Source organism: Salmo salar, chromosome ssa11 (genome assembly GCF_905237065.1).
Source record: "Salmo salar chromosome ssa11, Ssal_v3.1, whole genome shotgun sequence".
Lineage (NCBI taxonomy): Eukaryota > Metazoa > Chordata > Actinopteri > Salmoniformes > Salmonidae > Salmo > Salmo salar.
The window spans coordinates 65,117,880-65,134,174 of record NC_059452.1 but is presented as its reverse complement, the minus strand read 5'-3'; the positions used below and the strand labels follow the sequence as shown (position 1 = coordinate 65,134,174).

At 42.0% G+C, this 16,295-nt stretch overlaps 1 protein-coding gene across 4 annotated transcripts; it reads left to right on the top strand.

Annotated features, from left to right (window-relative positions):
• The first annotated feature begins 172 nt into the window (after positions 1-172).
• LOC106562926 (E3 ubiquitin-protein ligase RNF165) lies at positions 173-16,065 on the top strand. 4 transcript variants are annotated; one of them, XM_014128034.2, is made up of 10 exons: positions 173-365; positions 1,636-1,834; positions 3,801-3,849; positions 9,343-9,640; positions 9,858-9,983; positions 10,717-10,849; positions 11,134-11,238; positions 11,459-11,554; positions 11,921-12,024; positions 12,237-16,065. In XM_014128034.2, exons 3-10 carry the CDS (start codon positions 3,831-3,833, stop codon positions 12,352-12,354), a joined length of 999 nt encoding a protein of 332 aa, XP_013983509.2. In that variant the 5' UTR covers positions 173-365; positions 1,636-1,834; positions 3,801-3,830; the 3' UTR covers positions 12,355-16,065. The 4 variants fall into 4 exon arrangements, with proteins under 4 accessions (XP_013983509.2, XP_045545804.1, XP_013983507.1 ...); XM_045689848.1 differs by having other exon boundaries at positions 3,801-8,249; XM_014128032.2 differs by lacking the exons at positions 1,636-1,834; positions 3,801-3,849 and having other exon boundaries at positions 174-365; positions 11,462-11,554.
• Positions 16,066-16,295: the final 230 nt, after the last annotated feature.

Here is a 16,295-nt window from a genome sequence, read left to right as displayed (position 1 = left end):
GTATGAAAGAAATGCAATGATATGCAACACAGGACGGATCTGAGCGTGATTGACTTGAGTAGATGTCCAGAAGACGGACATCCCCACCTCTTTGTAATTCACAAAACGCAAGTCGCTGATTTGATTGGCTGTCCCGTGTGCCACAGGAAGAGGCTTACTAAGAGAGGTGTTCATTGATTGGTTCGTTCTGTCTTTGTATGCCAGGCAGCTGAGCAGCCTGTCCGTTTGAATGTGCAAGGATTGGAAGGGACCATTTCCATGGACCATCTGTCTCACAGGCTAGCGATACAACAAAGGACCCAGGATGGTGTTAGTACATGTCGGATATTTGGTTCTTCCCGTGTTTGGCTCTGTAAGAAATAGAGGTAAAGTTATGTATTTATTTTATCATTTTTTTTTAGGTATTTTCTCGTTCCTGTATGATGTAAATATTAAAGCTAGATGCCATCTGCAGTGCCAGAGGCCAAGCTAATAATGCTAGCCAGCCAGTTAACGTTAGCTGCTTAGGTAGCCAGCCTGCTAGCTCAGCTTCGCTCGAGCGAATAAAATCTGGGTTTGCAGTAACGTTAAAGGTTGTAACTAATCGAACAACGTCAAACGAAATAATCAACGTGTGTACCTGATGTAACTATAACGAATGCGCAATGTTTGCAATCCTTTTTCTAGCTTGCAATTCTTATTGTCAAAGCCAAACGTTATCCTATCAAGCTAACTAACTAAGGAAAATGGTAGCTAGCCAGCCGACACCGCTAGTTGATCTGGTATGGGCCACCCTGGCTGAGCCTGCCTTACTATTAGGCTGATAGACGCGGGGAGACCATCAGTAGAATAGTCATTTTCTAACTAACAATACAGTTGGATATAGCTAACGGAGTCGTTTCTATCCAATTTGGCCGACAGTACTCTAACGGTAAATGTATGTTTTGCACCGTCGACTAATACATGAACTGGCTGTTGTATTTACTCTGATCGAGCAGCTGGTTAGCGAACATCACATCAGTGACATCAATTGTTTACCCGCACGTATTGGTTTTGGCGAGTGACAATATAGTGTTAGTGTGTGTGCTGTGTGGTGGTTAGTTGACTTCATCGAACTATTTGGTGTAGGTAACTTCATGTTATTGGCAGAGGCTGTACTTTAAGTCGGCTTACTAAATCCCTCATTTATATACATTTTTCATTACGCAATTAACTCCCGAAAACGACTGCCACATTCAATCAATCTGAGCTGCTTAGCTGACGTTAGGTGTTTTAAAATGCACTGCGGTCTAGTGACGCGTTTTCTTCTTAGTGAACTATAGTACGGTCAGAAACGCTATCCCGTAGCTTTGTAAATTGTTTTTTTTCTTCTCTTCTCTCAAACCCGAAACCAAACCCCATGTCTAGTTTTGAGCTATCAAGCTAACGTTATAGATTCCAGGAAAAAACATGAGCACAACTGATTGCCTTTTGTTTCGCTCGATTGCAAACACCATACTAGCCAAATCGACCAAAAGAAGTAACATCCTCGATATGCAGTAAAAGGCTATACTAATTATGTAATAATAATAATATGAACGTGCATTTTAAAAGACATGCATTAGCACCAATGATTTCATTGTGCTTTTATTTGTGTTCTTTTTTCCTGTTCCATAGTATCGAGGCTGGCGCTACATTCCGCATTTCTCAGACCTTTGTCCCCTTCCATTGTGTAGCTAACGATCATCTGCTGCTGTCTGCTGTAGCCTCTGCCTGTTCTCTGCATCTAGCTGTATTGTGAACCCCTTCTTCCTCATTTCCTCTTTCCATCTGAAGACGACATTGGCATTAAAACCCGAGTTCTCCCACTCATACCGTATCCTTCTGTGTAACAGACTAAAGAATAACACCTTCTCTAGAAAACAGTTTGTCTTTATTTAAACTGTCATGTTGCTCTTTAGTAAATAACCCATTGTAGCCTTAGACCTATTACTACAAAATGTCATTGTGATTCTCCCATTCAGTGTGGATAGACTACATTCTGCTGTAAATTTCTGTAAAGTGGATACATTTTGACCCCTTGGCCCCTCGATTAGATTATAGCCAGGCTTGATCGAACTTGTGGATAGCTGTCTCCAGTCATCCCTCTTGAATCTAAGGTGCATTGTACCACCTTGCGTTTGTCAGTTGGACCTGATAGCCTGTTTGAAACAAATCACATTCATTCCCCCTTCCAAATGCTATCATCCTAATCACAATTAACCAGTTGGACAACTGGCTGCAATAAATCTGCATTCTAATTTGCGTGCCTTTTTCCCCAAACGATCCTAAATTGCCACCTTTGATGGTCCATGCACCTGTTCTAGTGGCTAAACGGCCAGCCATAATCCTATACGCGTGTACAAGCCTTTGTCTCTTCTAATTGAATGAACCCATTTAGTTCGTCACAGCGAATCGGCGAGACTTAACTTGACTTGCTTTTTAATATCCCTTTTGTGATCCACAGTCATGCTAAACTCCCCAGTCTCAACACCTCCACAGAATGCTATCCATTTTACAGGGATGTGTATATCCTGCACTGCTGTAGAACTCCTTTTTAGAATCAAAATGTCTTTATTCTTTGGTTGTGGTTTCTCTACCTTATGTTCTTGTATTAGAACCTAATGCATGATCATTTTTTATTGCTTTTATGTTTTCACATTGAACAGCAGATTCCAATGTAATCTTGGTGTAGAGATGTCCCTGCTGTACTGAAATGTGCTGTAGCATACACATCTACTCATTGGATGCTGCTTCTGTTCTGTTAACCCTACAGAGCATGGTCAAGCCTTGCCTTTGGTCTTTATTTGCATGTAGTTATATTATTATTACTATTATCACACAGTGCCACACATACTAATATTTTCCAATAAAGACTTGTAGTATTTTTCCTAACCTTCAGTGTGCTTTTTGCTGATTTCCATGTGTGTGTGTCCCCACCACCGTGCCATCACTAAGGCAGTCCCCCCCCTCTCCCCCCCCTCTCTCTCTCTGTGCTCTCATCTCTCTCTTGTGGAGGCACTTCAAGGTGCTGCTCTCTCCCCACTCCCAATCATAGGATTAGGGACAGTCAAATCACTTGGTCCTACTGGGAAAAAACATTTTAACTGAGACATGGGAGGCAGGGATTAATGTTGGAACCATAGTCACCCCCCCCCTCCTCCAATCAATACACATTCCATCTGTATTTGACTCTTGTCAGCTGTAACACATTGGTTGTTTACTGTAGTAGCTGTAACACATTGGTTGTTTACTGTAGTAGTAATAGTGAGCAAAATCTGTTTCTTCCTTTCATCCTTTTTTGCCAGTCTCGGTTTGTTTTTTTAAAGATCGTTGTAATCTGGTTACAAAAGTGTTATTCCGTATATATGCACCATATATGTCGCACGCAACTGATGAATTTGGCGTTGACTCTTTTGCAAAATAATGAATCTTGAATTGGTGTCTTTCAGAAACTGACCAGGACGGGAGATTTTGAGTTTTGTTATGAGGCTGAATACACACCTTGAAGTTCCTCTACATGACACGCAACATAAAACACTGATTTAAATGCTATGGAGGTTATGCCGGTTCTGTTAACTTTGGTGTTCTTGAAAAGAGTTTTGACACAAGTGGCACCAGCCATTCAATAGCTGTACAGACCGAGTTGGTCAACATAAGGCATTTCAATTGTTATATTTGCTATATAAACTAGCAAATAGATAGACTTGCCTGTATCTCAAAACTAGCAAGTGAAACTTTTACTTTGACAACACTACAGCGCAAGGAACAAGTGAAGTCTTTACCTTGACATATACACTTAGATCCATAATTCTCTCTTGCTTCAATATGGAATGACACCTAGCTGTTCAGGTGAGCTAGATCAATCAGCATCAAACTGAACTCAATTAGCAAAACAACTTTATACAATGAATGATACTGTATTTAAAATGCATTTGAACAGCTCAATACACTTTGCAGTAAAAGACATTGCATCAACACTAAGTCGGTATAAATCTGTGACAAAAGCATAAAATCTCAGTGAGTGGCCTTGTTTTACCTTTTGGATAATGTCTTAAGCAGACTTCTATGTGGTTGTATCACTATTATACACAGACGAAGTTGGATCCGATTTAAGTGCAATTTGAAAATGGCCAAATATTTCTACACGGAAAAGATAAAACGGGTCGCTTTTGTTATGCCTATTTGCCCATTTGTTGATAGAAATGTAGGCTAAATTGTGTTAAATTTGCTCTACACATGTCCAATTAAATAAGTCTGCAATGATAGTGCAGAGCACTTTTCGTGCATAGTGAACTGCCCTCGTTTAATGGTTCTCATGTTTTGGGAAAAGAGGCTTTCTATGACAGTTTCTTGTACCAAAAAACCTAAGATATCTGACTAAGGTTCATAGCCTTCCTACCTAGCGCACACAGGTAAAGGTTGTCACCGCCGCCTTCTTCAAACACTTACAAGGTCAAGGTCATATTCGGCAGTCAGTTACATAAATGATTCAACCCCACTGTAGTGTTCCATGCAAGCAGCCGCTTTAGACTTTACATGTGTATTCTAATCATGAGATGAAATAATGCACAAATCACTAGGATTGATATGAGCACCTGATCTTACTATACTTTAGTATGCACCGCACACCTACATCCATAATGAGTTATGAGTCTTTTGGTACTTTGGGTTATTCATATGTAAAACATAAGGTGTTTCTTAGCTACCCCCTCAAACCAGTTTCCAATTTCCTACTAAACCCTGCACTTGGGCACATTACATGCCATTACATCAGATAGACCTAGGTACTAAATCCTTCATGATTGGTTGATAGATACTGCACTGATTAGCCTACACACCTCTTCACCCCTCTATATGTGCGTTGTAAAGTAATGGGATGCTTATGCTGCCGAGGGAATGGGGTGTGTAGTGTAGATGGGGATTATGTTGGGGGGGGTGTAGTAGCAGTGATTATAAAGCTGCAGGGACAGCCGGGTTGGACGTCAGACTGCTGCATTCATGGGTGGGCAGGGCTACAGGCTTGTCAGTCAAGAGGGGGAGCTATGCCGCAGCCGCACCATGAGGGAGGGGCTGGGTGTGTGCGTGCAGCTCTGGAGGGTCTGAGCACAGATATGCACCAGTCAGGAGATTTGCAGCCCGAGCTCAGCACAGAGGTATGAGCAGACAGACAGTCAATAATAGGCTATAGAGGCTGTATGCTGCTCAGGCTGTGTCAGTGCAATGGTGCAATGCGTGCCAAATAAGGTGTATTTAGTAGGCTATTTCATGGTCCATTTATGATTAGAATCATCAAGGGTTCTCTCCAAGGAATGTAAGAGGGGTGCTCGCACACCTTGTGACAGGTGTTCAAAAATGAAACAATCTCTTGAGTCCAAAGGGGGGCAATGCCCCCCCCTTCTCAGCAGCACCACCTTGTTAAAAAATACTGTGGACAACCCTGTCATCATAGGACACATCCACCCTGAGATATTGTTATATCCAAATCTAAAAACAAAGTATGATCATGTTTCTCCTTTGTTACTGGGGTCAGTTTAACCATTTGTTATTGAGGTCTGTAATATAAGTATCATTTTTATTTCAATCCCCATTTCTTCCATTTATGAATATTGTAAAATAACATAAATGTAAAGCATTCCGTCAGAACGGAATGAAAATGCTTTGAAATGGCATCCTCTGTTCCACCAAAGCCAGAAGCCAACATTTTTTTTTTTCCTCCGCTCTACTTCCTCAGCCAGCCAACACAATTTCTCCTCTTATGGCTGAGGTTCACTGGGTTTCCTATGTCTCAGGGCAATATATACTGTAGCAAAAGAACAACCAAGCAGAATATGTCATCTTGGTTTGTGACTAGAACATTCAAACTGCTTTGAATTACGTAGGCTATGATGTAGAAGGGGGTGGGGGGATTATACAATTTTGAGTTGATCTGAAGTAACCTTTCGGGTTGTAATTTAAATAGTCCAACCACTGTATCAGATAAATACATTTGTCACTTGAATTGGTTACACAATGTGATTCAACTATCAGCTAAAAGTATTAAGTACACCTCTGCTTATCATAATCATTACAGAGGCAGTGCTACTTGAAATTCCCCTCTGAACAGTAAAGATAATGATTAAACCCTCTCTTCTCTGCATCAAATTAGAACAAAGTTGCATAGCTGTTTTATGAGCCATTTATCATATATGGAGTTCAGTAGTGTCGTTTTATTATCACAATAATAGTCAAAGCACACAGCTTGGGTGATTCCTCACGAAACTATAACAAAAAAAGAACATGACTTTGGGGATTTTCACAATGTATTCCATAGAAGGGTCTTTTGGAGGAAGGATTGTTGACATATATTTGACATTTTGTATCTTAAAGCTTAATTGAGAAATAATTAATTGAAGTTGGAATATTTGACATTTTGGCCTTCCTCTGGCCTCTAACACTTCATAATGTTTCATCCGATAGATGCTACAAAGCAAGAATTGATGTCATATGAAGCTTTTCCGCTTGCTCTGTAATATAAGTAGTATTTTGATTTCAATCACAATTTTCTTACGTTCATTTATGAATATTGTAAAATGACATGAATGTTGAAAATATAACATTTTTCATTTGGCAATTTTTTTCACTACATTATTCAACATAATATACTCTACAGGCATATAAACGTTGAACAAATGTCACCTATATGTCAACTATCCTTCCTCCGAAGGACCCTTCTATGGAGTAAGTAAAAATAAAAAGTGTTGCCTTTTTTGTTCTTGTTTTGTAAGGAATAACCTGCTGAATAAACTAGGACAGCACTAAAGATGTCCCTACATGGAGCCTGTCCATTCATAGTTAGTCGGTGGGTCTGTGCTTTTTATATGAGAGCTCAGACAGCTGGGGGGCTGTAACGGGGGCTGAAGGAGCAGCTGCCTCCCCCTCCTCACCACACCTCCCTTCTGGGTGTAATGGATATTGATTGGCTGCGACCCAGCAGTGTGCTGATTCAGCAGGTTGGCCAGCGCTTCACAACTCCTCCTCTGAGGGACAGAGAGACAGACCGAGAGGCGGCATTAACCCGGGGGTGATACATGGGGAATATATCAGCAGCAGCTTGCCTCAGATGGACGTGTAGGATTAGCTACAGGTCTGCACCTCAATAGTCTAATTGTCTGTATTGGCTTCCTCTTGTGTCCTTTCCTTCTAGCCCAGTTCTCTTTCAGATCTGTGTGAAGGATGGTTTCCCAAAAGCATCTTAAGTTCATCATTAGAACCTTCGTTGGAGCATCGTTCAATCTCCGAACTGTTTCTCAAAACCATTGTTATTAACTTTGCACTTAAACACTCGTAATTTAACGCCTGCCTCAGACCACTTGTAGAGCGCTAAGTGCGTTTTTAAATGCTTTTTTTTGCCCTCCCGCCTTGACTTCATACACAGATGTCCACTAAACATAGAATCACTTTGTTTATCCGTCTCTGACAGCCGATAACTTCAGAGTAAAGTGGACTACAAATACAAAGTTGCCAATGTCTTTTCAATTGATACAAACCAGCGACATATTAAAAGATGCTTCAAATGAAAACCAAGATGACTGCATTCAAATAAACAGTAGGCTATAAGCCTATTTATTCAATCATATTGAAATACATTTAATGTTCAATTGTGTTCTATTTTGCTACTTGTATGCTACTTTCTGTAATTTGTCTCAATATTTTTCATGATGTGTAGCCTAAAATGCGGGCCATGATGTGCCAAATCGGTCATTTTGTGAATTTGTATTGGGTAAGCATTAGAATAAGCCACCTCAATATATGCAGCCGTAGGTGGTAATATCTCTCTCGGAGCTGATCCGTCTAATGTTAAGCTATTATTTGAATGGAGAAGGCTGATCCGAGAGCAGCGCTTCCTTTCTTTCCATCTTATCAGTATAGAAACACCCTCCAACAACGCACTTAGCGACCTTTCTTTCTTCGTGGTGTTTTGGGAAACGCATGTTACGTCTTCGGCCGTTTGTAGGAAAGATGCACCATTAAAAAAAACTTTCCATCGGGAAACCGGGACCTGGACAAGTGAAAGCAATTTTGGCATGTCTGTCTGCCATGTTGTGTTCACCTGCCCTGTCTTTCCAGATCAGCGAAGATTTTAAGAAAATGAGACGAGGAGAGGACCCCACTTTAGACTATTGAGTCGCACCCCAAGCGGCTGGTGGATCCCATAATGCCAAGCTCCAGAATGAGAGAGGCCTATAGGCCTAGTGCTCAGAGGTCTAATGGTAATACTGCAATTACATCTCACAGCTGGAGAGGCAGGTAGACCGTGGCTGTATTCCTTGTGAATAAGTAGCATGTTGAAAATATGTACCGCCGCATCACGTTAAACATTCTCATACACTGGAACTCCGAACTATGTTCATTCAAGGTCCAATTAAACCCAGGGTACTTATTTATAACTTTTATACAAACCTACTTAAAGCAAACCTTGAAATCAAACTTAGCTGATATTATCAGAGACATGCATGAAGTCCAAATCAAACCAAAGGCCAGTCGGTCGGTGCCCAATGAAACCCTTCACTCCCAGCTGACTCTGTAGAACGGCAGGATATGAGCAGGATAGTTTGGCTCTCTCTGGAGGTTAGAGATCGCTCCACTTTGTCTGTTCTTCATCTGCTCTTTCACCTGTTGTGTTTTCTTCCTGGGTGAGGTCACTTTCTGTTTTCTCTCTGTGTATGATTAATCTGTATGACTGTGTGTGAGTGATCTCGTGTGTGTCAGTCTGTTTCTGAGTGTGTTTTTACGATTGTGTCCTGACTGTTGGTTTAAACTCTGTGTGCGTGGTTTTGGTTTCTGTATGAGAATGATTTGTGTGATTATGCTATCATTAGATCGGTCTGTGGCCGGCAGGTAACCTAGCATTGAGCATTGGGACAGTAACTGAAATGTCTCTGGTTCAAATCCCCCGAGCCGATTAGGTGAAAGATCTGTTTTGATGTGACTTGAGTAATGCACTTAACTATAATTGCTTATGTAAGTCGCTCTGGATAATAGCATCTGCTTAATGACTAAAATGTAATGTAAAATGTCTGTGTAGTTCTGTGTGATGTTTAATTGAGTGTGACTGACTCCCTCTATCTGTTTGGCTGTTCACTGTCTGTCTGATTGGTGTGATCACTCAATCTTTCTACTCTCTCTGGCGTCTTCTCTGCTTGGGTGAGTGTTCTCTTGTCTTGGTTGATCACTCTGTCTGTCTATTCTCCGGGTGGGTGTGATTCTCTATCGTCTGATTGGCTGAGTGTCTTTTCGGTTTTGTCTTGATTGGTTGGGGCCTACTTCCTCTGAATCCTGATTGGGTGTGCTTGTCTCCTGCAGGAGCACACTTCACCAGGCATCAGCACAGCCATGCTACCTCCTGCCGACATTTTAACCTGGCGGCCCCCCAGGCTCCCATCTCAGCAGAGTTCCCCCTGGGTCATGCCAGCCAGCCCCCCCAGACTGGCCTGGCCCCTCACCTGTCCCCAGCCCCCCACCAACCTCCGGCCCTGCCGGCCCCCCCTCAGTTCCAGGATGTCCAGGGGCCTCCGTTTCTACCTCAGGCCTTACACCAGCAATACCTCATCCAGCAGCAGCTTCTAGAGGCGCAGCACCGCAGGATCCTGCCACACTCCCGGTATGACCACACTTTTTTAAGCTCACTCTCCTAGACACTTTGACATGCACAGTTAAAACACACTCTTGAATGCTCATTAAGACACACACTTTGATACTTTTATCGCTCCTTTCTCTCTCTCTCTCTCTCTCTCACACAAACACACAAACAGTCATTAGAGCACTACAGCCCCTCCAATTACCAAATGCTAATGGATGTAAATGCCTCCTCCGTGCAGACGAACACAGGAGCGCGTTCCTCTGAACCCTCACAGGCTCCGCTTGGGGTATGACTACTCCCCTCCCCTCCACGTCCCCCAGCCAATCAGCCAGCAGCCCCGCTACCTGGCCGAGGGCACAGACTGGTGAGTCACTGTTTGAAATGAAACCGGGAACCGTGGAGACGTTAAGTCATTGTTCCGCCGCGTCTGTCTGGCATTAGTGTGTTTGTTGATTTAGGTGTCTCTCCACCTGCCTGTAGGGAGCACCTCGGGAGTGTTTATGGCTTTGGGTACAAGTTACTCATAAGAACAGATCTATTATTAGCATACCCATAAAAAATCCTAACCTTAACCATTTGGGAGGTAAATGCTAAACTGATCATAGCTCAACTGTCCTGCCGTTCTTGATTTCTTTGATTTATTTTTTTTGTATTTCCTTCCACTTTACATTTTAAGTGTTTGACATTTTACTGCATTGTAAGGAGCTAGTAACATGAGCATTTCGCTACACCTGCTAAACTGTGTACGCGACCAGTAAAGTTTGATTTGATAATTGTTCATCAGGCACTTTACAGAAGCGGCTCGCTCCCATGAGCTGCGCCTCTAGCCCGGAGCTCGAGGTGCCAAAATATGAAATTAGCTGAAGTCTTGAGCGGCCGCTGTGCATGGTTGACCAATGAGCAGAGTTAATCTTGTCAACCAATCAAACAGTGTTTAAATGACAACATTCGAGCTGACAACAACCGAGACCTGGTCTCTACAAACAGTAGGCAGATGTTCTTGCGGTATAATTTCTATTTATTGCAGCCTGTCTGTAAACGCCTTCATATTCTGTGTTGATGTTAATCTAGGTCGCTCACTGTCCCTCTGTTCGTAGGGACCTCAGTGTGGATGCTGGCCTCTCTCATCATCAGTACCAGCTCCAGCAGCTTCCACAGCACTATCAGCATTACCTGGCGGCATCCCCCAGAATGCACCACTTTCCCAGGAACACGACTTCTGCTCAAGTGGTACATCAATGACTTGGCTGTTTTGGTCTGTCTCTGCTTTGTTGTTTTTTATGTCTGTTTATTGTTTTTGTAGATCTCCGCTTTAGCTTTTTTTCAGACTGTGTGCTGCCTGTTTTGGGGTCTATGTTGGTGGTTTGTCTGTCTGTCTCTTAACATCTTTTGTTTGGCGTCTGTCTTGCCATTCTATTAGGTTTAGGTTTTTGCTTGATTTCTGTCCCGTGCTGTATGTTTGGTCATATCTTACGATGTTCTGTGAATAAAGTGTTTTGTGTGTTTTTCGACAGGTTGTGCACGAGATCAGAAACTATCCATACCCCCAGCTCCACCTGCTGGCTCTACAGAGCCTCAACCCCTCACGCCACGCTTCGGCTGTACGAGAGAGCTATGAGGTAAACGTCCATCTCTAGATGTATCCTACCATATTCTGTTTTACCTATAGCTGTATTCTACATCTGTTGTTACTAGTGTTATACATGTGTACTATACATGTTTTTAACAATTTAGCTTTAACGGCAATGCCTTATCCGTTCTATATCCCGTTACCAGTGCACTTGAAATTGCAAATGCCTAGTGAAGTTCTGTCTAAAGCCTTGTTCTCCTGTGCCCTAGGAGCTGTTGCAGCTTGAAGACAGGCTGGGAAGTGTCAGTAGAGGAGCGGTTCAGACCACCATAGAGAGATTCACCTTCCCGCACAAATACAAGAAGGTGAGGAGGCAGGCCTTTCAGCTACAAATAGACACATTAGTGGAGCTATATTGCAAATGTCTTAGACCTAGAAGACATCCTCAAGGTCTGTGGGCTTTACAAGTCTCAGACAGGCCTACCTCGCCACTAAAGCATGATTCCAAATCACCTCAACTACACAAACTCATAGATACACAAGCACAGGTTAGCATTCTGTGTGGTATGATTATGGTGCTGTATACAATCAGTTATTTTTTTAAATAATAATAAATAAATAAAAAAGCAATGTCGCTTACTTCTGAAGCCTTTGGTCTCTTTTTAAAAACTCTTGAGCACTGATGACCCCATTTGATTATAGTCTGGATATGTCATTCGATTGGTCCACAGAGGAAGCCTCTAGATATGAAGATTGGTGAGAAAGACGAGGAGACTGACGTGGATGAGAAATGTACCATCTGCCTGTCGATGCTGGAGGACGCAGAGGATGTCAGGTAATGACGGTCAGGACTCTCCGAATAATGAGTAGGCTGCAACTGATATGCTCCCAAAGGTGATTTGTTGTGTCCGTTTCTGCGTCTCGTTAATCAATAACCTTTGGGAGCATATCAAATATCCTGAACCAGTGTGATGTGTATACCATATATTTCTTTCTTTCAATATATGTGAATTGATTTACCTTCTTTTCTCCCGCTCGCCCGTCCAGGCGGTTACCCTGCATGCACCTCTTCCACCAGGGCTGTGTGGACCAGTGGCTGGCGACCAGCAGAAAGTGTCCAATCTGCCGCGTGGACATCGAAACGCAGCTCCATCCTGACAGCTGATGGCCCGGGGGTGAAGCCTGACGGCCTGGCTGCTGTCAATCACCCTGGTGTGTTTCCTGCTCCCATCCACCCCGACCCTGGTCCCTCCTCACACGGGTGCTTGCCAAATGTCTCCAGACGTCATGTGACATCACCCTCTGACTCACGCTTTACTGAGCCAATCCAGGATTACTTACTGCACGAGAGAATGGAGTCTCTCTCTCTTTCTCTCTCTCTCAATAAAAGCACATCCCCGGGCAAAAAGACACACACACACACACACACACACACACACACACACACAGGGTTTACTAGTTGCTTGCTGGAGGTGGGGTGATGTTGCCGTCGTGTTGTTGTAGGTAGGGGAGGCAGGTGTGTGTCCTGTTTCCTGTGTCTTTGTAGCATGTTCTTAAAGCCATGACATTAATGTACTGAGTGAAAAACACACTACCCCACTTGCCAGCCGGCCACACACACACATCTTGCTTATTCTGCCACAACAGGAATCTAAATCAATCACGTAAAAGCCCTGTCGCCATGTTTGCCTACAGATCATTTGTGGTAGTACAGTAGCAGTATCAGACACAGCAATACAGTAGTTGTACATTTGCTTGGGACTGATGCTGTCATCAGTGTTGGGACATTATACGACTATTTCACCGCTGCCATGTCGGCCTGCCCCAATGCATGGGTTGGCGTGTGTTTGAGTAAATACACAGGTTAGTGAGTGTTTCACCAAATGAGTTATGGTATCGCTTGACCTGCTGCAGCACGGGTTAATGTGTGTGTTCTGCCCCAGTGTGTGTGTTTCAGTGTGTATTTAACCAATGCGTGATCATGCGTGACAAACTTAAAGTGCGGGTTCAAGTGTGTGTCAAGGGTTAAAGGGGAACATAGAAGTTAGATTAACGGTGGTTTGATTGGAGTGCTTGTAGAATACAAAGCCAAATAAGGACTTTAAAAAATGCAAAAAAGAAATGTAGTAAGACCCAATCCCCCATCATGCACTGCAGTGACTGGGTGAGGTGTGGGGCATTCTGGGTATGCAGGAGGGTTAGCTGCCCTGGAAACAGCGACTCCGTGCCATCCCCTCCTGGCGCAGGCGTTATGGCTGAGCAGTGTAGTGAAATGCATGTTTCAATGTTGGCTTGGGCTGTTGTTAGCGTACAAAAAAAATGATAAGGGAGGGGAGGGGGTTGTCTGTGCATGACTTAGTTAATCTGAGCTGTGACTATCTTTCTCAACACTAACAAAGAACTGAGCACCATGTCAGTGGCTGTCCCTGACCTGTAGCGTGTGTTCATCCTGCCCCTTTTTAGGTGGCAAACAAAATGGAATCCTATTGTGACGTTTACCTTATTGCCTAAAGAACAAGCACATGTGATGATAGATATAGCAACAACCTCTTTCTTTGGTATTGCATTTGCGTTGGTTTCTGTATATTTAGGTATATAAACGCGCAATGTTTTGGACCGAGTGAGGAGCTTAGTTGTTGAACTTGTGTTTTTGTGTGACAGATCTCCCCTCGTTGTTGCTATGCTGGTTTCTATGCTGTATTGCTAGAACAACAATGTAGAATGTTGTGTGATGGGGGCAGTATCCACAGTGCACACGGACGGACGGAGGGGGGGGCAAAATAAGGGTCATAGAACACTTATTGTAAAAAATAAAAAAAGGATTTAAATGTTTTATGTTTTTTCCTTTTGATCTGTTGCCCTGTGACGTCTAAGTCAATGTGCATAAACACTACATAGCAGTGCCAATCCTTAAAAACCTATCTGTCATATGCATTGTGGACTCAGTATTGAAGCATTAGGAAAAATCGAATTGCCCTGTGGACTTAGTTGTGAAGGATTGGGACAGACCCTTACTGTCCTGTGCACTGCCAGTGTTGATACTGCCTCCTCCTTTAGTGGAGTTTTGTATGGGATGTTTTGATAGTTTACACAGGGTGTTGTCAGTTGAGATGCCTTAAGTATTTAACAATCATAATTTATTACTAACTGTAGATATCATGGGTACATATTTAATTTTATATAGTTTGTTTTGTTGCAATTTAATCAATTTATTTAGAAATAACAAAAAATGATTTACCTCATTTTTGCGTTGTTTTAATTGGGAATGCTCCGCATGCAGTTGTATTTTTAATGAAGAAATTAAACAAAAAAAGCCCTGCTGTTTGATCTCTCCCCGAGCCGGCTATGCTATGTTTACTGTCCCGAGCTGAGCCGTCTGGCCTGCTCTTCTCATGTGGTGCTGTGGATATCTTGGTTACATTCCATTCAATGCAATTTTCCCTTATCCCCTATGCTGTGACGTAGTGGACAAACTGCAATGAAGTGAAATGGTTTTTAGTTTAATTGTTTTCCTGTTTCTCATTTTGCACTCTTAGTTTTAACATGGGAACCCTCTCACTGGCATAACAGTTTACGAACATAGATGTATTATCATCATTATTATATACTCTTGTCATTTCCAGCTCTCTGCGTCTCATCCTTCTATCCATTCTGTCTGTAACAAAGCATGTTCCTTCTCGTCTTTGTCATGGAATATTTCTCCTTACCTCTTTTCCAGAAAAACATGTAGTTTTGAGTCCAACAAGTGCCTCGCTTCTAGTGTCAAGAGATATTACCTTATGATTTAAACCACACTCACTCCTGCACTCATTTACCCCAAATCCATGTCCAAATAGTGTATAATGTTGTCCTTCCTCCCTTATTCCCTCCTTTCTCTTTTTAAGGTCACCACTGACCAACCTGCAAGCTGAAATAAATATGTCAGCCCCCATAAGTGAAGTGTGGAATCATCAAGTGGCGTGGTTGGCATATTAATGCTTTCACTAACCAAATAGATCTGTGGTTACCTTATGTGAGAAATGAAAGCAGCTATTTAGGAGTATTTGGACATAACCAGTTTTTCTTTTTTTGTTAAACTCTAAATCGTACCTAATCTGATCATTCCTTTAAAATAACTCCTTTGTTTTATTTAAGAAATATTTGACCGAAACCTTTGTAGAAAGAGGCACGTTTCACTGTGTTCATCGACGCTACACTAATTATTCCCATCTTTCACTTTCCTTTCCCTTTTATTTTTTCATGACCGTCCATCCCTCCCGTCACTCAGAGCCCATCCAATGTTTCCCTTCACAATCCTCTCTCAAGGGAAAACAAGAACAGAGAATCTCTTAAAGCACAAACTAACTAAAAATGCATGTTTTTCTCAGGTTTGGATATATATATATATTCTCGATGGTATATAAGTATATGGTGAAAATATTTGCAGATTACACTAAGAATAATACAAATAATTCATTTTGCTGCTGCTTGCATCTGACAAATAAAAACTGAAGGAAAGAGAAAATATCCCAAAAAGTGCCAGTGAAAGGGCAACCGCCACCTTTGTATGAGATATCTGCTGTTTTAGCTGTGACAGCGCAATGCTTTTCAATATAGGATATTTTATCGGAGAGTAGAACTATTTATCATTAATATTAAAGCAATAGCTCATTAATGATGAGTGTGTTGATGAAGAACTGGATGAGCGTATTGTGTAAAATGTTAGATTCACATTTGGTGGAATTTTGTACTTTATTTATTACTACTAATAATGATTTTAAAAGTTGCATCGCTAAACCCAAACTGTTTTTTTTTTTTTTATTTCAATTTTATTTCAAGGCTTGTATATTATCCTTTTTGTATGTGCTCTTTTTGTAATAAATTGGATAAAATGGAAGGTGTGCGTATGGGTGTGCGTGAGTAGAGGCTAACTTGTGTCCCTAGAAGGCCAGCTAGCCATGCCTCTACATGTTTTAAAAAAAATACTTTCATTGAGAATGAGACATGATCTCCATCCTGACGATCATGTTTTGATTTGTTTTCCGAGTCTCCCTTCAAAGTAATCAATCTCGCCTGGAGCTGAACACATCTGACAAAGCATCTAAAAAAATTACTTTTCAGTAACAA

Excerpts from the sequence above, each read along its gene's own strand:
- LOC106562926 (XM_014128031.2), top strand. The coding sequence starts at position 305 with ATGGTGTTAGTACATGTCGGATATTTGGTTCTTCCCGTGTTTGGCTCT. Across the intron at positions 366-9,342 it reads TGGCTCTGTAAGAAATAGAG|GAGCACACTTCACCAGGCAT; the intron begins GTAAAGTTATGT and ends TGTCTCCTGCAG. Across the intron at positions 11,239-11,458 it reads CTGTACGAGAGAGCTATGAG|GAGCTGTTGCAGCTTGAAGA; the intron begins GTAAACGTCCAT and ends CCTGTGCCCTAG.